The 26,118-nt window shown below is 27.2% G+C and overlaps 2 protein-coding genes across 4 annotated transcripts in view; one reads left to right on the top strand and one right to left on the bottom strand.

Moving 5' to 3' along the window:
• LOC114120600 (A-kinase anchor protein 17A) overlaps positions 1-24,249 on the bottom strand; it is a 36,656-nt gene extending 12,407 nt beyond the window's left edge. The window contains exon 1 of the mRNA XM_050199647.1: positions 24,229-24,249. Coding sequence (XP_050055604.1) covers positions 24,229-24,234 — 6 coding nt within the window. The 5' untranslated portion in view covers positions 24,235-24,249. The remainder of the gene's footprint in view (positions 1-24,228) is intronic.
• Positions 6,376-24,828, top strand: LOC114120709 (uncharacterized). Of its 3 annotated transcripts, none has more exons than XM_027982723.2 (4): positions 6,376-6,786; positions 7,911-8,067; positions 10,426-10,678; positions 24,714-24,828. In XM_027982723.2, the coding sequence occupies exons 2-4, from the start codon at positions 8,006-8,008 to the stop codon at positions 24,753-24,755; spliced, it is 357 nt and encodes a 118-aa protein (XP_027838524.1). In that variant the 5' UTR covers positions 6,376-6,786; positions 7,911-8,005; the 3' UTR covers positions 24,756-24,828. The 3 variants fall into 3 exon arrangements, with proteins under 3 accessions (XP_027838524.1, XP_027838536.1, XP_027838517.2); XM_027982735.2 differs by lacking the exon at positions 6,376-6,786 and adding an exon at positions 7,355-7,579; XM_027982716.2 differs by lacking the exon at positions 6,376-6,786 and adding an exon at positions 7,798-7,818.
• The last annotated feature ends 1,290 nt before the right edge of the window (positions 24,829-26,118 follow it).

The raw sequence follows: 26,118 nt of genomic DNA, 5'->3' as shown, positions 1-26,118 counted from the left end.
TAGGGCGTATAAATCCGATCCCTGTATACCACTATATTATAGTAGTGTTGTAGGCACCTAAGCCACTACGATTTTCGCTTTTTCACCCGAACTGCTAAGTCACACGCACTCGCTCGTGAAACGTCCCGGGCGACACCCTGTGAACAGCTCTCAAATATTAACCATGACCCATCGGCTTTATTAGCGGGCAAAAGCCCCCCCTGGTCGCGTGACTTTTATTTTAATAGGAATCCGCAATTTAAATAGGTACAAAAAAAAAACTCAGCGTTGTACACCACGACCAGACGACCACGACATAATAATATATAGGTATACCAGCGCCATATTGTCCGTAGTATATCATATAGGTATTACATATAGGTACCTACTTGGACACGTGGTTATTAATTTATTATTACACAAAAAAAAAAACAGCACCGCACACGACGCCACCAAAAGTAGTTTAGGTATATATTCATTGTTATCATGTATGCAATACGCGTCATCGGGTTAGTTTAAATATTTGAATCCATCGATTTATAATCAATCAAAAGTTAAATTTATGTTATTGCGATACTGTTATAAGTTTTATTTGTAATAAGAACAAAACAATGTTATATTTATCAATTTTATGCTATCACAACAATGTGTAATATTTTATCAACTATCTATTATACAATTACATTATAAATTATTATTTTATAAGAGTATATATAGGTACCTTTATTAGTTTATTTATACTCAGACACTGTAATAATATAATTGAGCATTGTGATTATTATAAGTGTCAAAAGTTTGTAAAGTTTATCGAAACATTTTTTAAAAGCATTAAAAGTTTAAATGTTTCCGTTATACAAAATCACGATAGTTAACAAATTATTTTTTAGTTAAAAAATATATTTAATATTATTAATTTATATAGTTTATAGGCGTTAAAATTTAGTTCAAGGTTCTTCATCATGAACTGTTCTAACAGAAATATAAAAATCTTAAATACAACGGCCGCACAATTTATTTGTTCAAACATTCCAAGTTCAAATTTCAACGAAATATTATTTGAAAAAAAAAAATTCCAAAAAACCTTTTTAATAGAGACTCCGGACTTTCCACCACTATAATATATGTTATTATTTATTCCAGTATTTTACACAAAAGCTGTAATCAAAATATTTAGATTAATTTTTAACTTTTAACACAACCACAAATAATCAAAACATTCATACTGGTCTACTATTGATCTACAACGCACATCAGTAATGCGGTCTCCACTCAAAACCGTTTTTTGTACAGTATAATTTAACATTGAATTTAAATTTAACACATTTATTTTAGTGGCTTAATTAATGACTAGGTTTACATCTACAAATATATACAGGAGAGAAATTTCCCGATTTTTTTATTGCACATTTTATTTATAATTATTGTAAACATACGCTCTGTTTAACTTAACTAGTAAAGAACAATAGCAAAAAACAACAAATTTTACGATATAAATTGATAAAGTTCATTTATTACCTTTATCGCGTGTCGTAAACGTCTGATTTTATACTTGCTAAAATATAACAAATATATTATATACCTACTGGAAAGTCAATAATCCAGTGACCAAAAGTATGTCATTATTTATTGACTAGAAACGATTTACTACACTATTATATATATATAATTCGTGATATACCTATATATTATACCGCACCTATATGACCCACAGACATGTTATCACGGACGAGATATATTTTCATGATGTAAAAATATACTAAAAATAAATACGTCAAATTCATTTTGTATTAGATTAATGTATAATTTTTTTTTTTTTTTGTAACATTAAACATTATTGAATAAAAAAAATAAATATTTTACATGTCCTTAGTATATGAATATGTCATCCTTTGATTGAAACATCTCCATGACTCCGTGCTCTATACTTCATTAGTGTAACTCTTTATGTGATAAAATAGCAGCACTAGTCTAAATTTTAGAATAAAATTATCAAACCAACATATAACTCCTTTCTATAAATTCATAGTTGACCTTAAATAATTATTGTTTCATTGTAAAACGGAAAACTTTTGTCCACTTAAATAGTTAGTAAATGCCAATGATAAAAAAATCTGCGTAATACAAAAAATTATGAAATCATTACTTCTTTGTCGTCTTAGCGTGAGTTCCAAAAATATATTGAATTATTATGTCAGTATATAACTTTTAAATATTCGATGAGCCATTGTACGTAGCTGGACCACCTCACTTGGCAAACTTATATTTAAGTCATTTGAATAAACTTCACAATCATTTAGCACATTAAATTTTTTTATTAGTTAAATATTATTCATCCATAATATAGCTATGAGCTGTGATGAATCAAGTCTAGCTAGGTCAAATAATTTTATCTCAGGCGATCAGAGCGAAAAAATATTAAAGACATTTTGATAGTTTTTTTCTTTTTTTAAAATAAAACTATCGAACAGTGTTTTTAGAATAAAATATTTTATGAACAGCAAGTTATAGACTATTTGTAACAAACCTATATCTCAAGTATTTTGTACATCAATATCATACAAGGTTCACGAGTCACGACAAGAAGTTATTGTAAGGTATCTATAATACTATGATATCTATTAATTAAACGTGTTCTAAATATTATACTTGTACATTTACAGTAAAATATCATTACAAATTTACAAATGTATACATTGTGTTGTTTTATAGTTTTAATATATATTTTTTTTTTATTTATTATACAAAACTAAATATTAACATTTTTACATAAATCCACTTCACTCTAAAAGGTAGGGTTCACGTTTTGTTTTTAATGAAACATCATAGAGACTTTGTATGTATTCACGTTTGTAATTTTGTTCTTATGTTTTTTTTATTATATGTAGGTATTAATATTTCATACATGTTTTAAGTAGGTAGAACATTTCTTTAAAATTTGACTGTTCGTATAAAAAGAATGCAGTGGTGATTTTATATAATGTTCTTAGCCAATTATCAATGTTATTATTCACTATTAAAAATTATTAATCTATATTTAAAGTACATAAAATACTGATGACTAAAACTATAAAATTAATTTAAAATTACTAAATTTATCACCAAAATTAGTCACAATTCACAAACACAACTATTACTATTATGATTACCTACAACTATGATCTATGGCTTGAAAAATTATGTTTCATAAAATACATATAACTCATTTAATACCTGGTATTTAACATGAGTTTAAATTAAGAATACGCGATAAATAAATAAAATTAATTTAAATTATTCCAAATAATATAAACAATATTTATTGAATGATAATTAATGATTATATTACTAAATTGTTTACAGTTTACTATATATTATCTTTACTAATGTTTAATATTGCTTGTATTAGTATTTGAGACTACCATAACCATATTATATTTTCCGATAATACTATCATGATATTTTGTTTATGTTATATAAACATTATATTATATAACATTATACACAAAATGTATTCTAGTATTAAGTTGTTGGTAGATTTATATTTCAATATTTATAAAGGAGAAGGTACTTCAAATTCCATAAATGTATTTAAAATTATTATTCATCCAACTCTAGTGCGACAAAACTGATTGAATATAAAAGTTGACAAATAATATATTATATTATATCCTATATAAGTAATACTTTATAACAGCGTAAACAGAATAATTAATTTAAAGTCTTTTATCAAGTAATATACGAATACTATAGGATATAATAATAATAATAATATACTTAAACATAATAACATGTCTGCCATAATAAAAGCTCACTCTAGTGTTAAAAATAAGAAAAAAACGATGTGATTGAAAATTATCGAATAGAAAACCAAACCCATTAAGTTTCATGTCTTCTCAGTTAATATAGAAACGCTTTGCACTGGATAAAGCAAAAATACATTATTCAAATCTATGATATACTTCTAAGTTATTATATCTCATGTATTGCAGATCTTCCTTTAATAGCAGTAAAAACATAACAAAGGCAAAAAAAGATCATAGTCAGCAGTTTACTTTGCTAATAAGTAATATTACACTTTTCAATTCAAAGCTATTGTTAAAAGCTACTAAAATTAAGTTGTTCAAGGATCTTATTATTAGACCCATAGTTTATATAAAGCAGAAATAATAACATTATCAAAATAATATTTTAAAATACTAAATACAATTGAAAGAAAAGCACCTGGAAAATTTATGCAGCAGTAAACAAATAAAGAATATGGAGAATTCAGAACAGCAACGAAATAGAACAGATCTTAGAAAATTAAAATACTGTACTAATATATAAATAAGTACTAGTTTTACAGAATCATATGGATGAGTCATGTTGAGTGAATGGAGAATAAAGATTACCCATATGTATAATGTATGCAAGAATAAAAGAAACTAGAAGATCGGGACATCCAAGAAGTCGATGGCAAAAGCGAAGTAAAAAAGATATTCAGCAGATATTTAAGTTAAGTACGTATATACGTACAACTAACTGGAAAAATTTAGCTATAGATCAAAATGATAAGAGAAGAATTATATTCGTTTTTTGGAAACCAAGGGTCAGTATGACTTGTAACACTTAGAAGTAATTGTATATTAAAATATCATGTTTCATGTATAAGTGTATGTACAAAAGTGTTATATAAGAATTTTGGTATTTAGGTAATTATGAACTGTATAAGACATTAAAGTAAAACATCATAGCATGTTATAATAATTACTTTATAAAAGATTTCCTAGTAAAAATCAACATAAATTATTTAATAAATATTTTATAATTAATAATAAATAAGATTATATCTCTAGTAGTCTCGTGTACACAAACATAATATGTACATATTATACAGCATTATACTATTAAGTAATAATATTGTTCAATTTCCATTGTGTACTTATATATATTATATAGTTATATTAATTTTAAGTTTTGACCAATTTTATTTATTTAGCCAATTGATATTTTTTACATTAATCTTATTTTAATTATAAATTCAAAATAGAAGTTTTTACTAAAACACTGTTTAGTTTACTGAATTTCTTCCCTAGACATTTTATTTAAAAACATAAAACATACACATAAAATATTAACATAAAAATATTTAAATACCGTTATTTATCTACTATTTTCGTATTTTGTTTCATCATTAATATTAATTTGTTTATAAAACTAAAAATAATTGAAAAATTAAATTTTATTATTTTATCAGTCTTTTTAACAACATGTATATAAAATATACACAGACATATACGTAAGTACATACATATATATTATATAGGTACTTAATATTTATTATACAAAACATAGAGAAACACTAGAAATTTTACAAAGTACCTATTTTAAAAAGCTAAAATTTTATGTTTCTCATAATAAACGTTTAAATACTTATGGGCTATGACACACACACATATGAGTACATTTTTCACAATATTCTGACATGTTATTATATTTTTTCAAACCATTTTACACACTTCACTAATAAATGATAACTGGTACCAACATGAATATGGTTTCTCTATATGATTAAAATCATAATATTTATATATGCGAGTATTATGGTATTATCGTATACAATATCGTATTTATTTCATCATTAAATTTGTCATCAGTTTTACAGTTAACATTTTTACAATAATTATCTCCGATCGAATTATTCATCATCGAATAATATAACGTATATGTTTATATTACGTAACTTATTCAAGTTTATTTATGATATTTCAATCTCTCTTATTGGCCTAGGTATAATTGAAACTGAGAACTTATTTTGTAGATTGATATAATAATATTTAAATTTAATTTGTAATTGTATTTTAATCAGTACCATATTATATATTTATATTTATGTATATTAGATAAATATTATATGTATCATCAAGTATGATTGGTATTATTTTTTGTTAAACAAAAAATAATTTAACATTTATGTAATACATAATATAATAGCTCAATATGGTCACAAAATAGATAGATTGTTAAAAATGTATTTCAAGGTACAAACGTTTTGATTTCGGATACATGCATTTTTATTTCAGAAGAGAGGGGATATTATATCTAATTGAAACAAACTTTTAGTCACATTCAAATACTATTTTTCGACATTTGATATTCCGTTACCTACACTATATACATGTGACGAATGTCAATGTTTTGATTTAAACTTTATAGATACCATAGTCTGATTGGTAAAATAGAATTAAATTAATTTAAAAATATATATTATTTATTATGACGGCTTGAGACGAAACGAAAGGAGGACACGTCACGTAAAGGTAAAAAGTAATCATTTTTTGTTTTCTCTCTCACTCCTCTCTGTTGCGCCAGTACTTTTTACGATTATTTATTGTTGTTAAAGGTAGCGCTCTATCGTTTTAAGGTCTCGCTGTTCGCGGTTCGCCCTTTGTTGGGTCAGTCAAAAGTTCGACACGACATCGTCGACAACGCCGTCACCCGTGCATGTATAATAATAGTTACATGCATCTGTAAGACAGTTTTCCTTTTTTTGTTAGATATTATTTTTGATTTTCATTAAATTTTATTATTTCGTCATGTACGATTTTTAACTGAAATATTCATGCATTGTTAAAACGTGAACGTTTATTATTTACCTATTTTAATTTAATTACAATTTTTGTTTTGGCCAATTCTTCCAACGTCTCAATGTCTGGCTGTCATTTTAGAAATTGCGTCCGAATCGCCAGCAATGGAAGATGATAAAGGAGCAGGCCATAGACGGTTGTTCTTCCATCGGGACCATCGATAGCGAAGTGTTTACGATTGGGAGGACATTTTAAGAGACAAGTAATTATAAACGCACTTTAAACCACGTCTAAAAATATTATTTCTTTTTCTTGGCAAAGATAATATCATTCACGCTGCCGACTCTAGATTCACGTGGCAACCATTCAAATCAAATTTCTCATAACGTAATCCAAAAACCTATTTAAAATTATCATTTGTGTAACAAAAAAAAAAATTAATTCAATATTCAAATACGTTTAAGTGAAACAATATTTTAATACCCATAATTATGTGTAATATTACTTTCTAAGTTTATATATATCTTTATAAAGCTATACTGTATAAATTTAAAAAAATTAAAATGTCATCAAATAATGAATATCGAGTTATTTGGATTGTGGAACACAACCTAAAAATAACCAATCGCCAAAAATAGTAGGTACGCCTCCCTACCCCTGAAAATCATACACCCTAGATAACGTGAGCATTATAGAATGTATTACTCAAAATATTTCTATCAATCATTCCTAAGTCACGGCAACGGAATTATTAACAATTCCATAAAAAGATAATAACTTATATTTTAAAATTATTCAAAGTTCAGACTCAATCTAGAATCAATCCCCATATGCATCGATAATCGTGATATTATAGTTTTAATTTTTCAGTTTTATAAATGCATTTATAACTTTCAAGTTCAAACGTGGTTAAATGTTTTGCAAAAAAGTTTCAAAACTTTTTCCAAAGCTTACCATGCTAAACATATATATAAGTGTATATAATGCAGTTAAATAACAACCAAGGTCACCGGATATGAAACTACAAGGCTCTTAGGAAAGTTTCTATATGCTGTGTAGGTTTTCTAATTATTACATCGAGAAATTTTAATGAATATATATTAAAATTTCATTAAAATTTCTATATTATATAATTATAATATATAAATGTATGAATAAATGTACGATAAACATTTTTAAAAGTCAGTGATAGCTTGAGACGCACTAAATGAACAATATTGCATGCAGACGCAAATATGTGTACTAGGAATTGGGTCTTTAGGTTACTGAAATCTTTCCTTCAATTATGTCATGAGTACGCATTTTGAACAAAATTTACTTTTGTTCATTTACTATAATTATTATATTAATATACTGATTATTGATGATATTATTATGATGTTGCAGTCGAGATGATGGACTATGACGGAAGCGAATATTCTATACTGTTCGGTATCCGTCAGGTACCGTGTGATGAATAACTCGAGCAAAAGTTTCTTCAGATGGATTATTTCAGAAATATTCTGCTGCTGGAAACAACAGAACGAACTTTCCGAAAACTTGGGTAAGACCTGTCGCGGCAACACATTCTAAGGAAATTAGGCAAAAACTCTTAATGACCGTGAAATAATATACGCTTTTAAACATAATTTCAAACATAGCTTTGACCCACATTCCTAAATGCCGTGCGATCATAGTGGTTATTTAATATTTCGCATGTGTTTGGCGAGTTGAACGATCGATTGGTGGTGTGTCCATTCCCAACTCTCAAGGTCACCTGCTGTCTCCCCTTATTGAAGGTCACTATATATTTCATTTTACGATTTATTCAACTTAACCCCACGAACATGTGATTGACCACCTTTTTGAATAATTGAATAAGAATCAAACATTAACTCTCAATAACCATAAAAAAAAAAAAACATAAATTTTAATCACTTTTCTAATTGTAATCGAATAATCAATTTTTTTCATCCTACTCACAATTATCGGATACATTATAATATACATACAGAAAATTATAGACATATTTTGTATATATGTTACATTGATATGTTTAGAGTAAAACCTGGCTATTGGTCTGTTACATTGAAAGGAAAGGAAAACAGGGAGAAACCATAAAACTGCCACGAACCAAATTATGAAGGCGACAAAACCGTGTGTGTGTGTGAGTGAATGTACATCGTCTTAATCAATATACGAGTATTTTTTAGGGTTATGCACACATTACCATTTTTCTTCTTGTCCAACAAGGGTATAAATGTCATTGACCTTGTTTACCTCCAGTACCGTAACGTATAAAATGGTTGTAAACTTATAAATAATGATAAACAAATAATTGAGGACATACCATACAACAACAATACGCACATCCAATAATCGTAACGATTAAACATTGAATGACCGTTATTCGTAAAAATAAAAATCAATGCACACGCATAAGTTATTCAATAAAGAATCAAGATATATACATAGATCATTTCATCTTTAACTTATATACAATCGAATTTATCAATTATTGTAAAACACAATTCATAATGGTTCATAACAACTCACCAGTCAAAATTAAAGTTATAGCTTTTTCATTTCGATATCCTACCAGTAAAATAATTAATTATTACAAAAAATATATCAAAATGACACATTTTTTTTTTTTTGTTTTGCTATGACAATAATAAATTACTTAGGATTAATTATTATTATATACCTAATATCTATTATATAACTATAAACTATTATACATTTTTTCATTGATTATAAATACTAGTATCTATAATCAATACTTTTTTTATAGTTAATTTTAAGACAATTATTGTTTATAATTATTTAAAATGATATTATTTTATAAAATAGTTTACAAACATTGATTGTCAGTAGAATATGTTGCACCTACTGCAACATATTTCAATGTAACTCCTCGTTATTTTTGAGAAGTATTCATAAAACTAAATAGTTTAAATTAAGCAAAACATAAACGAAGAAAGAATTAGTTAAACAATATTGCAGGTACCTGTTTTTTTTCGTATGACACTTTTTAAACTTTAGAACTCTATACAAAATATCAAACCCTCCGTGACAATAGTCATTTTATTATAATTAGAGATAATTTTTAATTACTCAGTAATTTTCCATAACCTTAAATAAGAACTATCGAATTCAAATCAATAAAATAAAACTTCCAATAATAAATCACTTTCCAGGTGATGCGATCGAAATGAAAAGTATGTCAATATACTAAGGTATAAAGTTTAAATATAGGTACATGTATAAATATAAAAATCACAGTCCATTTTCTTAAATTAACAAATATTTGTGATTATACGTAATAAATAACTATATTAATAACTAATAAGTTTCATCATGTTATTTGAAATAATAATTGACTATACAAACATACACATTTTCCATTTATATATAATATTTAATGATTAATATAAAAAATTAAAAACGTTATCTCACTCGTTTCAATTCATGTTAAAAATATTTTATAGTGCAGACAGAATAAAAACTAAATCATGGAATTTTTTGTTGTCTACAGATTCTAGAAAAACGATTTGTTTCATTATTTATTTCTATCAAAAGGGTTGGTCATCCCCAAGCATTCAGCCCACAATTATCTGATACTGACAGTAGATTACAACTTCCCCTCCCATTATAAACTGTTATTATATTGTTTTACCTGATAGTAACTCTATTATTCCGATGTCGACATTGTTTTCTTCCACACCGTATCTGACATGTTGTCGATCAGTGATTACCATTATATTATTATTGTTATCATAACTTTAATACCTATTATACGCAATAAATATTATAAACATGAAATTTATTGGGTATCGTGTATATACGTACTGCAGTTGATATTATATTGGACACATCAACATTTGTATTCTTCTGTCTGTTTCCGGTATCAACCATATAGCCGTGAGTTACACGGAGATAACGCACTCAAATACGGCAGAAGTATTGGAACTGCAACCACTTACGCTGCGGAACTACGTGAACTCGCTGGAGCCGTACAATCCGGAAGTGCACGGCTGGAGGGATACCACGCCACCCGTTATGCGATCTGTCAAGCACAGCGAACGAGCTACACAGCTAGTAAAAGCCATACGTATGTCAGGGCTACAGGACATAGAAATACTAGGCGTGCCCGATGGACACAGCTAACGACGGTCAGTATAATAATGTTTTATTTATATCTATAATTTTTTTTTTTTATTACTGTTACTACAAAACTTGTCTTTAACCATGTAACTTATTAATGTGAATTTGTGATTGAATTCAACATACACATAGGTCTATGAAAAATTGACATTGGAACAAACTATGGTGGAACGAATGCTACCATAGATGTTTCAGTGCCTTGTATAAACATAAAGCTGGAGAAAAAATTGTATTACCCTCCAGTAATCACTTTGCATAATTACAACATTCAGATGAATATAGAAGAGAAACGCTTTATCATTATTATTTATTAATATTATGTAATACATAAGTAGGAAAATAAAATAAAATAATAACATAAGAGTACTGTACAACAACATTATTTTGGTATTTAAATATCTGTAGACAAAATAGAAGAATGATATATGGATTGAATATAAATGCTTAAAACCCACAAAACAATTAAAAATAATACATTTGCATTGTGCATAGGTATAGGCATACCTAACCTAACATAGTGAGACCAATATTTGGAAATGGACAGTGAAAAAGTTTAAAGAAAAAGAAGACTTAAAAATAGGTAATCAAAAAGGATATGAAAATGCTAGTGAACTATTCTAAAAATAGCAACATTCGAAGGTCAAGTAAAAAAATTAAATTTGTTTTGTTAAATATCTTTTATTTTGTTAGACTTTTATTAAAAAGTGTGTAATTGAAATGATTATTATTAATCAATTCTATAATAACATTTCTTTATATGAAGTCATATAATATATGTTATAATAATTAAATGACATTACTTTCTGTCCATCCTCCACTCCTAATAATTTAAAATACTCTAGTCTCCAACAGTAAAATTTGAATTATTTATGATAACTCCAAAACATATTCTCAATAAATTCTGTCGTTTTATTGAAAACGATTTTAACACTTCTAAGATTATATCACATTAATTGAATTTTGAAAGAAAAATTAAATTGGATTTATTCTTTATACGACCACGGTCAATTAAAGTATTTCTACTGAACAAATCAAATCAATTTAACATTCGTACACAGAGCGCTAACTATGTAAATATTAAATGAAAAGTGAAAACCTTAGACTGAAATTCAATAGTATTATTTATAAATAAAATACATTATTTTGATTTGCTTATCAACAATATTCTTCATTTATAAAGTTATACCTGAAATCAAAAACATATTATTAACTACAATATAAAAAAAAAGCACAATAAAGTTTCCAGTTGTCGATCCTAAAGTGAACATATGTTTCACTTTGTTTAGATTGTTTAGAAGTTATATTATATCAAAACAAGATAGTAATACTGTTGTTATTATTTTCAACATGACAATTATTGTCGCATTTAAAAAATAATTTTGAATAGTGAAGCTAATTTATCATTTTATTAAAATTGATTCAGATTTTTTTTTAATAATAGCAAAATTTCTTTATACTTTACACTTATAATTTGTAAAAAAATTTAGTATGATTAAGCATTTTTTGTTAAAAGAAAAATAATATCAGTGAGTTAAATTTACTAACAACATTTTTGTCTTCTTTAACTTTTACACATTTGTGTACAATTATATTTATTATTTAAATCGTTTAAATAAAAATATAAAAATAATAACCTATTTCTTGAAAACAATAATGTAATGACTAATGAAGGATATCTTATTATTTTTTATAGTCATCAATATGCGTAAAAATCATTATTAAAACTATAACATTTATTTCTAATTCAAAAATTGAAAACAATTATATATTTAACAACATTTTTAAAATATAATTATTTAAGTATATTTAATATCTATAAAGTATTTATTTTAAAATCTTGTTTTCACATTAATGAATATATTAATAATTATATAGGTACCTAATATTAAATAATATAAGATAGGTAACTAAATGTTTATTATACATATTTACTAGTCATAGCCCATAGGTACCTACATGATATAAATACATTATCTACATCGATTTACTGTTATGCTAGGTACAAAAAACATAAATTCAATAAATATTACATTATACTTATGTGTATGAACCATGTCAGTTCTGATTTCTCTAAACGCAAAAATACAGTAAAATATTAGAACATAGTATAAAAGTTTGCTATTATATATAAAAAAAATATAAGTCATTCACCCTTTCCCTTTCACCTATTCATCCCTTCTATATCGCTTACCAGTTTCCCCAGAGAGTTATAATAATTTTGCGAGTAGCACGCTGAAAGGTAGGCATTTTATGCACATTTAACATGCAATAAAAACACATTGAAAAGTATTGAACACACACTATCAAGAGTGGCAAATCCGTTTTAGGTTAAATCATGTACACACGAATGTATACAAAAACTGAACTTCAATAATAAAAACAAAAATATTCAGATTAAACCCAGAAATATACAATTCTTTGTCATTATTAGTGTATTAAAATCACAAAATATTCAGAAAACATAGATTAAAATAATTGTATGTTAAGAAGTGTGGGGGAGATTTAGTATTAAACTTAAGTTGGCACTTATGTTACCTATTAGTCCGTTTGGTCGTTTCATGTTTCTATGGAAAATAAAAAAATTAATCAATAGATATTACGATTTATTCCTAACCTTACAAGATATTTTCTTTCAAACTAATTTCTTTGTGAGCCATTAAAGGGTTATAGTCGATGTATCCTATGTATCCTTGATGCTATACAAATTCAAGGTAAAATATATACATTTTAGAGCATGCATCATAGAGCCTAATTTGGTTTAAATAGAAAAAAACTTTTATTATAAATATGTAAAAACTAGTAAAGTATTGTTTATTCTTATATAGGCATGATGTAAAAAACAAAAGTGATAATATTATATTATCTGTAATTTGTATAATAACTACTCATATTAATAATACGAGTAATAGTCGTATTAATGGTTTTTAAAGGAAAAATTATATGTTTATTATAATAGTCTATTGATGCCTATAATGACAATATTATATTATAATAATTTGAAATGCATGACATTTTAGCATTTAGGTTACAACCAATTTCAAACTATCAAAATATGCTTTACAAACGTTTTTGTTAACCAAATCAGTATTATTGGACAAGCCTTATTTTTAACAATGTTTTCCTAGTCGTCCATTGTTAATTTATAATAATTTCATAGTTAGTTTAGAATTTAAAATATGAATATGTATCTAATAAAATAGTTCCTGATCATATATTTCAATTATTGATTTTGATATACTATTTTATTCTTAATTATAATACATTTAAATTATTATTAAAAATTGATGTTTATAATTTAGAGAAATGTTATGCTGTAAAGATTAAATTAATTTTATAATAAGAAATAAAAAACAAAAAATTATTATTTCAATAATAATTACCTTATAAAGTAAATGAGTTCTTAATTAGAATATTATGGGCATTGTGGTTATTGTAGATAGGTAGTTGATAAATAAAATACCTGACCTAAATTAAAATGACATAAAAATGTCAAACATCCGGTAATTTATCGTTTTGAAAATGGTAGATATAATTAAAATGACTTTTTTTTCGAGCGATCAGCACGTTATTTTTTGGCGTACATAATTAATTATAAAAATATTGACAATTAAAACTATTTTGTAGTTTTAATCATCTAATAACCTTAATTCCTATTGAAATTAGTTTAAACAATATTTAATTTCAGGAATTAACGTATTACCATCTCATTAAAAACAAATTTAATCGATATGTTTTGTACAGATCATAAACGTACAATATTTTATTTCCTATCACTTAACAGTAAAATATATTAAATACTCTATACTCTTTAATTTATGTACTCAGTTTTCTATAAACTTAAATATAAATTATTTTATGTAAATTTGTAATACCTAAATACTTTTAACTAATAACTAATAAATGAAAAATAGACAAATACTTATAAACAGTTTAATAAATGCATATTATTTATATTGATTGTAAGACATAATTAAAATAAAATAATCTAAAACACTGTTTTTTTCTTTTTAAGAAAATGTTTTAAGTAGGTATATAATGTAAAATTGATGTATAAATGAAAGCCGCTAAAATTTAATCTTTTATAGTAAATATTTGCATAAATAATCGAAAATAATTTCAAAATTCCTAGAAAAAATCTGAAAATTTAAGTTTACCTAACTAATATTTTGACGAGTATGAATAATTGTGATTCCATGTTTAACTGTTTACTCACAACTAATATTAATAGCAAATTAAATTGAACGATTTTTAATTCTACATAATCTATAATTTATATTATATCTAATATCTATAATCTATTTAGGTAATAAAATAATACACATTAAATTTCGATTTAAAAATTTGGTTATCCTTAACACAAAAATATTCTTAATACTTCAAATGCACATTTTAAATATAATCTTTCGAATCTAACGATTTTTATTTATAAATTCAATAAATATGTGGTATAAGATATGAAGTTATCATGTTGATTGGATTCTCGGGTGAACACCAGTCCAAGATCGAGCAACAATAGAAGCATAGATTAATACCAGTAACGAATAAAATATTATGCATCCATTAAGCCTCGTAATGCTCACAAATTTTCTCATTAAAAAAATATATAATTTTAAGTTAGTGATTTTTTTGGTTGTTCACAAATTAAAATATTTTTGTTTAAAATTTAAAATAAACACGAATTTTGTTTTTTTCTCCGCCAGCTTATCTTTTTATAATTTATAAATATAATTTGATAATTAGTACATAAAATTGCATAAAAAAAAATGTTATGCTTAACCTTGATAAAAAGTTAGAACATAGATAAGTACCTATTATACCTACAAAATGAATTGCCAAAAAATGGTGTGATTCTGTTTTAAAATATAAAATTTTGGCAATCAGAAATTTTAGCCACGTGTAAAATATAGGTGACATACCGCCAGAGTACCAAAGAGTGAAAGGAGATAACTAGATAAATAAAAAAAATAAGAATGAGAGGTGAAAAAAGAGGGGATAGACTAGTGTGGCGAAAACATTCATAAAAACCTCGTAAACTACTTAGTAAATCGAAACAATCCTTTAAGCGTGGGAGGACTTGTGGCAAAAAGCGGCTGTCGGTCATTGGCCGTTATGACGACGGCGGCAAGTACTGAAGTACGGCAACACTCAAAATTACTATCAATATAATCCCTAGGGATGGGCAATGCGTATTATATAGTTTAATGGTTGTCGACGTCATCATCGACATTATAGGTATCAGGGAACAGGGTGTTTGTTGGCAACGTATGGTAACGTATTATAGGTGTTACATAAGTCACAAAAGACGCTCAAATATACGCTACAGTGATGTATATTTACAAATTACAATGTAAGGACACGGGGGCAAAATATTAACCGAATATATGTATATAAATAAAACAATCAATAAGCGTAATTTCATGTAATGGACACGAAAACGACCACACCCTTTAGGTATATTGGCCGTGTTACTTACAGTTCGAAGCAATCAAAAGGCGGTAGTACGCATACAGAAAATAAAACTCACGGACTGTACTCACCCCGACGGTCGTTGTGTGATAAGCAACTGATGTTGCCTTTTTAGGTTACGTCTTCCGGATATCATATTATAATAATTTAAAAGTTGTCTTAGAATTTACATGTCAGTAAAATAAAAATGTAATAGCTGAAACGCCTGAAACACATAGTAATTTTCTTATACTACTTCCACACTCAATGGCTGTTTTACCTACTACAGCTGATGCATTCGGATATACAATAAGATTTCTACCTAATAAGTAATAACACCTATTCATAATATTCTAAAACGAACGTAATATTATAAATTCAGAGAGTTAGACATGTGTCCAAATATTTTTGGACTGAATGGTTTTCAACATGTTTTGGCTCTTCAAATTTTTATGATACGAAATCAATAGATTTATATCTAAATTGTAAGGATATATAGCTATATAAATGTATTACTCTGGAAAAATTGTGAAAAAAAACTAAATTGTAAGCTTTTGAGCTATTCCTATATAAATTGGGTCCACCTATTTTAATAGTAATTAGTAAGCACTTATTAATTCGAAAAGAATTATCCCTGGGTCTATTAAATTTTTACTCAACAACATTTTCATTAAAAATGTTAATAAAATAGATTATTTAAATTGTTAACCGACATTATTTTAAATTAAATGACAGCTAATTTATTATAGTGATTCTATTTAAACAATTATCAATATATTGCATATAAAGACAAACGCCATTATATAATATTTATCCTTTCATTATCGTCGAAAATCTAAATGTGTTTTACACGATGCAAATATTTTGGCATGGCTTTGAAAGTTTGAACCTTAATGCCTTATGGTCTATACAAAATATATAGTTAGCTTACGAACTCTGCCCCAAAAAATATCCTGGCCACTCCTTATATAATCATTCCTACGTACATCATTATTATTATCATGTCATGTATTTCATGTTTCGTAGACCATAATATAAAACGTATAGCTTTAGTAGCGTTTATCTTTGTTGTCTTTTCATGTTAAACTATTATGAATATAACATATATAAACTATAGACGTATTAAACGATTTGGCCAGATTTTGAGGTAATTGTTTACCGGACTCTCAAAAGACACAGACTTTTTATAGTCACGTTTGCCAAAAAAAAAACAAAGAACCTTGTGATTTACATAGTACTTCAGTACAGTTAAGTTAACGTGGCAGTACATTTTTTATTGTATATCTTATTATGATAGCCAAACCGTCATTAATGCGAATAAATTTCACTATTCAAGATGCTCGCCAAATACCGTAATATATACGAATATAACCGCCAAACGCCATGTAGCTACATTCGAATTATTAACTTTCTGTAAAAAGGAGACGAGTGATTCCAATAAATTTACGAAACGCAGTAATTATAAACTTATAAGTTATAAAATATGGGTTTTAATTATTTTTAATGAAAAAAAACCATAAACGTCAATGGCATCATTCAGATGTTAACGTTTTTTGTTTATTTGATGAATAAATTTACAATGTAATTTATTTAATTAATTTTAATTTTAATATAATTTTTATAATTTATATATTATAATTAATAATAACAACATTCGAGTGATGTATTGCTTTTTGACAAAATGTTCACATCATTATTAATTTTATAATTTTATTACTTAACAGTTATACTTATTAATCCTATACAAAAACTAAATTTACTATAAGCAATCTGCCACCGATGTATTTGATGAAATATAATTTTCCACAACCAGCAAAAGACTAGGATAGTGGCTGACTCCGATATATATATTATAAATAATAAAACTTTAGGCATTAATATAATTCTGTCCCGCCGCCAAATAAAGTTGTATAGTAGTTGCATCATTAAAATATAATGAATATGATATTATATTATATAGGCTCGTCTGCATTCTATGACGGCATTATTACTTCCCACCTCCACACATACAGGATTTCGTTTATAGAACAGAACAGTTAGGTTACGCGTACGATAAAATTAAGGTACACTGTATGCAATACAAATTATAAAAGTATACAACTAAATAAATTCGTTCAATTTTTTTCAAAAAAAAATAATTTTAACTTTGCCCCGCGATTCCAGATAATTTTAATTAATGCACATAGAAAATTGGCAATTTTTTTTTTTTTTTGAAACAAGATACTGTTAAACCTGACTTGAATTTATCTGCAACGCCAAAACGATCCTTCTTAAATAAAACATAATAATAACAATTGCCGGATTACAAATAGATTCTAGTCGAAACTTTTTATTGGGCCTTAGCTACGAAATTACATGATTGTATAGATACCAATAGGAGTATACCAAATTATATACAAATTGATAAAAATCATTTCGTGCGTATTAAAAAAATACATGTATTTTAAAAATATACATTTTTTCATATTCGATATTTCTGGTGAAAATCAGGTTATACACCAATTTTATACTATACGCACCTAGATCTATTTATTATGCTTATTTTTTTTCGTGTTTTTCATCTACCGCTCATGCGTCATGCAGCGTTTTAACTCCAATATTATACCATCATAATAATTATTATTATTTTTAATAGAACAACGCGGCGAGCGTGTATGCCACGACGATCATCTAATTTTAAAATACTTATGATCGCTTAATTCGGCGGCGCGACCTTCTCTCACACTTTCGCGTTGCACACGATTAAAAGTTAAAACGCTACACCACGTGATAGTTTATAACACAGCAATATATGAGAATAGGAAATATATCTCAAAGAGTTGATTACATAGTATGATTATTATCATACAATCATAATATACCTATTACCTATACAGATAATATATCTATAAATCTGTGCCCTATACGTGTTTCGTTATTTGTATGGTGTACAGCCATTAAGTACGAAAATCCCCTAGAATTTTTTTATAATTAAGATCCCTTTCCTGCACATGAAAATATACGAATATATATCTATCTAAGTATCTTACCAGAATTTGAAGTTTCAACAATTCAAATATTGACTTTACAGCGCTATAAAAATGCGTGTAATATTTTATTAATCATTTTCTGTCCGAAAACACTTCCCGCCGTATCCAGTCACATATCATACATGATCATTTATAGTGAAAATTTTAAAATAATAGATTGCATAAATACATAATAAAATAATTTTATTTAGACTATGGTATATATATAATTATACATTATATAATACCTTAATTAGAGCAAATATTGATACTTTCATAGGTCATAACCATTATACCATACAGTCTACATTCCCTACTATCTTCTGCATTTTTGTCTAATTTTATAAACTACAAATTAATTACGAGGTGAGAGCCGAAAATACTTCAACGACGGATATGGTTTTCATAAATTATATTCAATTATTTATAAAATAAAATTTTATATATTGTGCATTATATTGGAAAAGACTTGTTATTAATAATTATACAAATATACACACGGTCGTCGAATATTCAAACTTATTTATTTATTTATTATTAAGTATTGACGCTTTTTAAGCTCAATTCTATAATTTCGTGGAAATAATAAACATTTATTAGACATCCGAGACTCAAGTGTATTATATACTAGTATACAGCATTCTAACGCCCTTCGTTTATAACCATTAATTATAAAGTATTTATTTATAATTCAAGTTATATTTTCAAATATTAAAATTTCTCATTTTTTAAATGAATTTCCTCCATTATTCAGTGTTGATTATTAAACTAGTATATAAATTATATGAAAAAGCTGAAAAACTTTAACATAGTATCTTAAAAAATGAAAAAAATATAGAAAACATGGTGGCCTACTATTTACTCAGCTTACAGTTATACACCTATAACCTACAATATATATAAGCTATTATTTTAAATTTCACTGTTGTGACATAATTATGAAACTATGACAATCTGACACTAATAGCAAAATGTCTAAAAAACAGCCAATAAAAATGACAAATGTTTGTTACATCAGCAACACAATTTAATAATTATTACAATATAATTCTTAGAACAACTAAATACTTTTTACTATTAGTTCTAAGTCATAAGAAAACAATATAAACTTATTTAACCAAAAATCAAAAACTATTTTGTATACCAATTCAATAATTCCTTATAAATGTCAAATATCTACTACAAATCTATATCATAAATAATGACCAGCCATGCTTGGTGTCTTAATTCATTACGTTTAAACTTTAAATAATCCGTTTTACTTATAAAATGTTGTTATAAATTATACATAGTTATTATCAACATGCACGGTGAAACAACTACCTAACTCTGCAAACAAAGGCCCAAATGAGAGACAAACAACAAAAAGATATCTACTTTCGATTTGAATGTGAAATCATAATACGGTAAAAAACTTCATATTTTACGGCATGTATAATATATACGTGCGAGTGTAATATACAAACACGGCGATTATGACGTCATGATCTATACGACTATATTTTACATAGGAAAATAAAGGGTAGTCGTATTTATAATATTTCACTTCCCAAACGACCGTTGACCGTCTCCGAGCATAGAATTTACGACTACTTGACGATTAGAGTATTTTTATTATTATTATTATTGCACAACCTCTGATTGCATGGCTGACGAACCACCTTATAGACGAGATAGATAAAAAGTCCGACAACACAATATATATTTATGCGTTTATAATATCATACATAAGCCGTTCAAAAAGGTTTCATATAGAAATCACGAGCAAAGAAAATTTAAAAGGTGTTCTGCGAGAGGAGTGGTGCTGTGGTATAGTGGCGTAGTCGTCGCCAGTGACGTGGACAAAAAAACGTCGCAATAGCCACTCGTAAATCGTCTGCGTCCAATGTATTTTATTATAATATAATATGCATCACAACACTACTGTATATACACCTAATACTTTTATGTATATGACGTATAATATGTGTCTAGTACATGTGTCGTAATTGATCGCGTGATGTGTATACCTATATATTTTTATATATAACCGCATGTGTATTATAAATATATCTACTACCGTATTAATACCCAAACGTGGCGCAGTTGATGAGCTTTATGAATATTTTATCAGAGATGTATAATACACCTGCGCATAAGGTCATCGTATATAGCAGTATAGGTGGATCGCCCGAGCGGGAATCTCAGAACCCCTGTCCACCGCGATATACCGCCACATATATATTATACTGTTGCACTACAATATAATATGTTATATACTCGACCCACTTTTTCGGCCTCTGTGTAATAGGTTTTATGCACTCGTATATAATAGGTATACTTTTCTTTTAATTCATTAATCATTAATTTTCCTCCATTTTTCATCTTGACTGAAAATGTAGGTAGCTATCACCGACGGGCTCGTGAACACAAATCGTGACAGCGAAATTTATACGGGCCACAAATAAATAAATTATAGTATGCACATACGAATAGGACTGCCTTACTAAGGAAGTATGGATCACCGGTATTCTTAAGGGTGCTAAATTAAAATATAGACTCAAAAAATGTTTTGTTACTTATTCATGTATTTAACTATAATATCCATCTTCAATATTTCATGACAAAATAGTTAGATAAAATATCCAGTACTTAACTGTCTTCTAACTCTTTGGCCATCGTGCCATCGTCACGATAAATAGGTATCGCATTCAGTACCTAATACACCTACCTATATATTATATGCAAATTAATAAATAATGAGTGTGTAAATATATTATTGGAGTTCTTGCAGTTTTAGATTCTGAGAGGAACTATGGCTGATTTATTTTACAATGACATGTGTTTTTTGTATCTGAATACACGGTAGACGATAGGTAGTCGATAAAATACTTTAATTTTCACTTTAAATGTAGTTTTAGATGGAAAATTAGATCTAATTTGTACTTAAAAGAGATAAAAACTAAAAATTCCCAGTATGTACTTTCTTATAATCGGGAAAAATAAATAAAATAAATATAAAACAACAAATTTAATATTATTATTAGGTAAAATAATTATTTTGTAATCATGGTTTTTAAAATTTGGACAGTCTTCACTCTTCACTCAATTTTTTTTTTAATTTTACTCTTATGTAATGGTATAACATTCGTTATAGAAAACCTTCCTTGGATAACTAATATCATATAATAAGGTCCTCCGACCACGTTACAATAGATTTTCATTGAAAATTACTATTAAACATGAATTAAAATTAATAACCAATTAAATAGAACCATTTGAATTTTTATTTCGTTTACTTATTTGAACCCCTATCATACAAGACAAAACTTCTAAAAACCTTCAACTTATTATTGAATTCCTATTGGTTTTTGGTTTTTCACGTGTTGTGTCCTTATATATAATATGATATGATTATTATATTTTAATCAAAATTTAAAATTGATAAAAACAATTTAGAAAATTTTTTTACGAAGTTCAAATAACGTAAATATATTTCCTCGAAAAGAAATAGATTTAAATGTAAAAATATTTTTTTATAAAAAAATTTGGTGATGATATATTTTCTAATAAGAAAATAATTAAATTGATAAATTTATTTTTATAATGGGGTCTTAATATTAGACAAAACAAAAGTTTCATAATATACAAATTAGGATTATTTTAACACGAAAATATTAAATTGATTATCCTACATAAAAAGCTTTGAAGATAATGTATATTTATACGGTAAATTTATAGAAAAAAATCATTGAATTCAAAATTATTTTTTTTTGCAAAATAAAAAATATGAAAATTTCAATTACAATGCATTCTTAACACGACTTTCCTAAAGTTGCTTTAAAAATATTAATCTGTATACCTAATTCTTATGGAAATGGGGGTATTTTTCTGAATTAAAAAGAGCCAACACTTAACAATTAATTTTGGTCATCAATAGTTAATGAAAAATGTTCGTTTATTATTTATTCAAAATAAAGTTGCAAAGAATATAGTAAAAGATTAACCAACTTCCAGGATTTTCAAATCATACGTCTAAAAACATGTACGACATACGTGTGTAGTGTGTACAATGTATAACTTTTATAGGTTAGGTCGGTTAGGTATACATTTATCATAATAATTATAAATATTTTTATTAATCATAACTATTATTATTTATTAAAAAACAAGTCCAAGCTCCAGATTTCCAAAAATATATTAATTTTATAACATATAACAACAAGACAACATTTTCATATAGTTAGAGAGGTGTTATCGTTTTTTGTAAAAACATATCTACGAGTTAAACACGTTTCTCGTGTTTCTATAGTCAACACATTAATATTGATGCATAAAAAAAAATTATAAATTATTTGTTCAATTAAAAAATACATGACATGACGAGAGGTCTGAGGTTTCGATATAATATAAAAGTTTAAAATACATTTAAAATCTCAGCTTCTCCAGAAATGATACAAAATGTCATGTTGAACAGGTGATTCAATTATTATTATATTATGATTGTCCCGGGGTGCTAACGATATTATCAGTATACTACACATCGGATATAACGCACGCATAACAGACACAATATAAAAAGAAGAAGAAAAAAAGAACCGTTTTCCATTTCCTCTCGACGCCTAAGAATAATGTATAATAATTATGAATTATGATATTATTTGGCGTATAGTAAATCGTAATAAGTATAATAATATGTCTACACAACCTACACAGTCCTACAACGTACTTATACATACCCATCTCCGCAAGTGCGTATCGCGCGGCAACGGATTACGTCACGGCTGACGGACGACGGATCAAGTGGCCTGAATGACAATACCGCCGTTGTCTTCCTTTTTCCGTCCGCCAAATACGGAGAGAGTACCTACTTAGTATATATTATTATAATATCCCGCGAGCGAGTGTGCAACCACCGCGCCATCGGCCGCGGTCCTACGCCCCGCACCGGACGTAATATTGCGAGGAAAAAAATGCCATCTACATAACTACCTACCTATATCATTATAACGTCTCCGTCACTGTCTATTTGTCCACCATATGTTCATATGGCACCTATATATAGACATTATATATAGGTACCTACTTACTCGTATAATATGTATTTATATTGTATCGACACTTACCCGCATAGTACCTGGTACATTATTACGTTTTCCGTTTTTCTCTCGTCAACATTCGCGATTGTGATCGACCAGGGTCCCCGGAATCTATGCGCGTTTTCCCATCGAACTCGCCGCGTAACAGTAGGTAGATATAGTTCAACGACCGCGCGAAACCGATTCCGTTTGAGATAATTTAACGCGTACGCGAATAAGTGAAAAATACGTTATCGAACAACAACAATAATAACTATTTAACTATTATAGGTATTCGATATTATAAATACCTTTTAAATAATATGCAATAATTGACGGGTCGCACTATATACACTACGGCAAGTCGGCAATATAGGTACTGACGACCGACCGACATAACGCGCCAAACAACGGTGAAGACTAATAATTGTCTTATTGTCTTAATACGTTTCCAGACGCTTTACGCAAATGGGCAAAAACGCCGACCGATGATTGCGAAAAATGAATTTCATTGCTGCATTTTTTTTTTCCAGGCGTTTGCCGACACCGTCCCGTACGTCCAGACGCCGTCGTGAATCTTGTACATACGACACCGTACCACGAAATGTAATATTGTTTATTGATAATAAAAAAATCGTTTTATCTGTTTTTCTGTGTGTAATTTATTCGTAGGACAAAATAAAATATACCTAATAAATTAATACTTTCCTACAACCAAACCAAACCTACCACTACCTATTACCAATTACCAATATGTCACAATATTGAATATGATAGTATAGGTACCTAGCACCCAACCTAACCTATACCTAGACTTAACCTGTATTAATTGACGCGAATATAGGGGACAAAGGACAAGTAATAATAGACCCTTCCTAAAATCCTAACGTCTTTTTATATCTATTTATTTTGTCAGGACTCAAGACACATCAGAGGACCTCACTACCTCAGTCAAATCAAAAACTTTCGGGTTATTTTCGGCTCTTTGCACTAACGTAATATAGTAAGTAATTATTAATTTCTAAAAATACTATTGATTCTCTAGTATTTAATTACTAGTACCTGGTGAATGGTAACATATATACATACGACATATCTATTGATTAAAGACTACCATAATATTAAATGTAAAAATAATTACTTTTAGTAGGTACTCCTTAAGAGTATAATATATAGGTATGTTATAATCATAGTCGTGATACTAATAATATAAAAATATCATTAGTTAAATTTAACATAGATTTTGATTTAATTTGAATTATAATATAAAATACTAAATCGCTAACGTACAAGTTTAAAAAACTCAGTATGTGTATAAATTGCACTATTCCAGTATAAACTACAACTTTGAATTTAAAATATCATGATACATTTTCAATACCTACCTATATGTTATAATAGTTGGTGTAAAATAGATGTGAGGTATAAAATGCAGCTTAGTTCCCACGCAATTTTTTCGATTTTTTCCCCCAAAATGTGTGTTTTAAAGCACTGAATACAAAAATCTAATTCAAAAATTCTCGCAAATCATTATTTTGAAAGTAATATCTCTTATCAAAGTTTACAATTTTACACATTTACCCATGAATATACGTGAAACGCTGTATACTTTACTTTCCTTCGTTTGTTGGAAGGTAGGGTTATAAATACCTAATACATTTATTTTTTACCCTGTAACCTACATGAGGTGGTTTTGCATCAGGGGCGGCTTCAGGTAAACTCCATAAGGAGAGAGGGAGTGCGAAAACATTTTAATCTTATATATCACTTTGGTAAACCAAAACTTAAACCTATATGTTGGATGTAATTTCAACTTATATCTATTAGGTATACCTATAACAAACATAACATCACACCACTTATAGAGTGGGCAATCGCTTCCTTCACAACCCTCAGGGACACTCCTGTTTTGCATAGCAAGTTGAGGGATATTTTCGA

The sequence above is a fragment of the Aphis gossypii genome, chromosome 2 (genome assembly GCF_020184175.1).
Source record: "Aphis gossypii isolate Hap1 chromosome 2, ASM2018417v2, whole genome shotgun sequence".
Lineage (NCBI taxonomy): Eukaryota > Metazoa > Arthropoda > Insecta > Hemiptera > Aphididae > Aphis > Aphis gossypii.
Note: the sequence above shows the minus strand (reverse complement) of the source record. Positions and strands in the feature narration are given on the sequence as shown.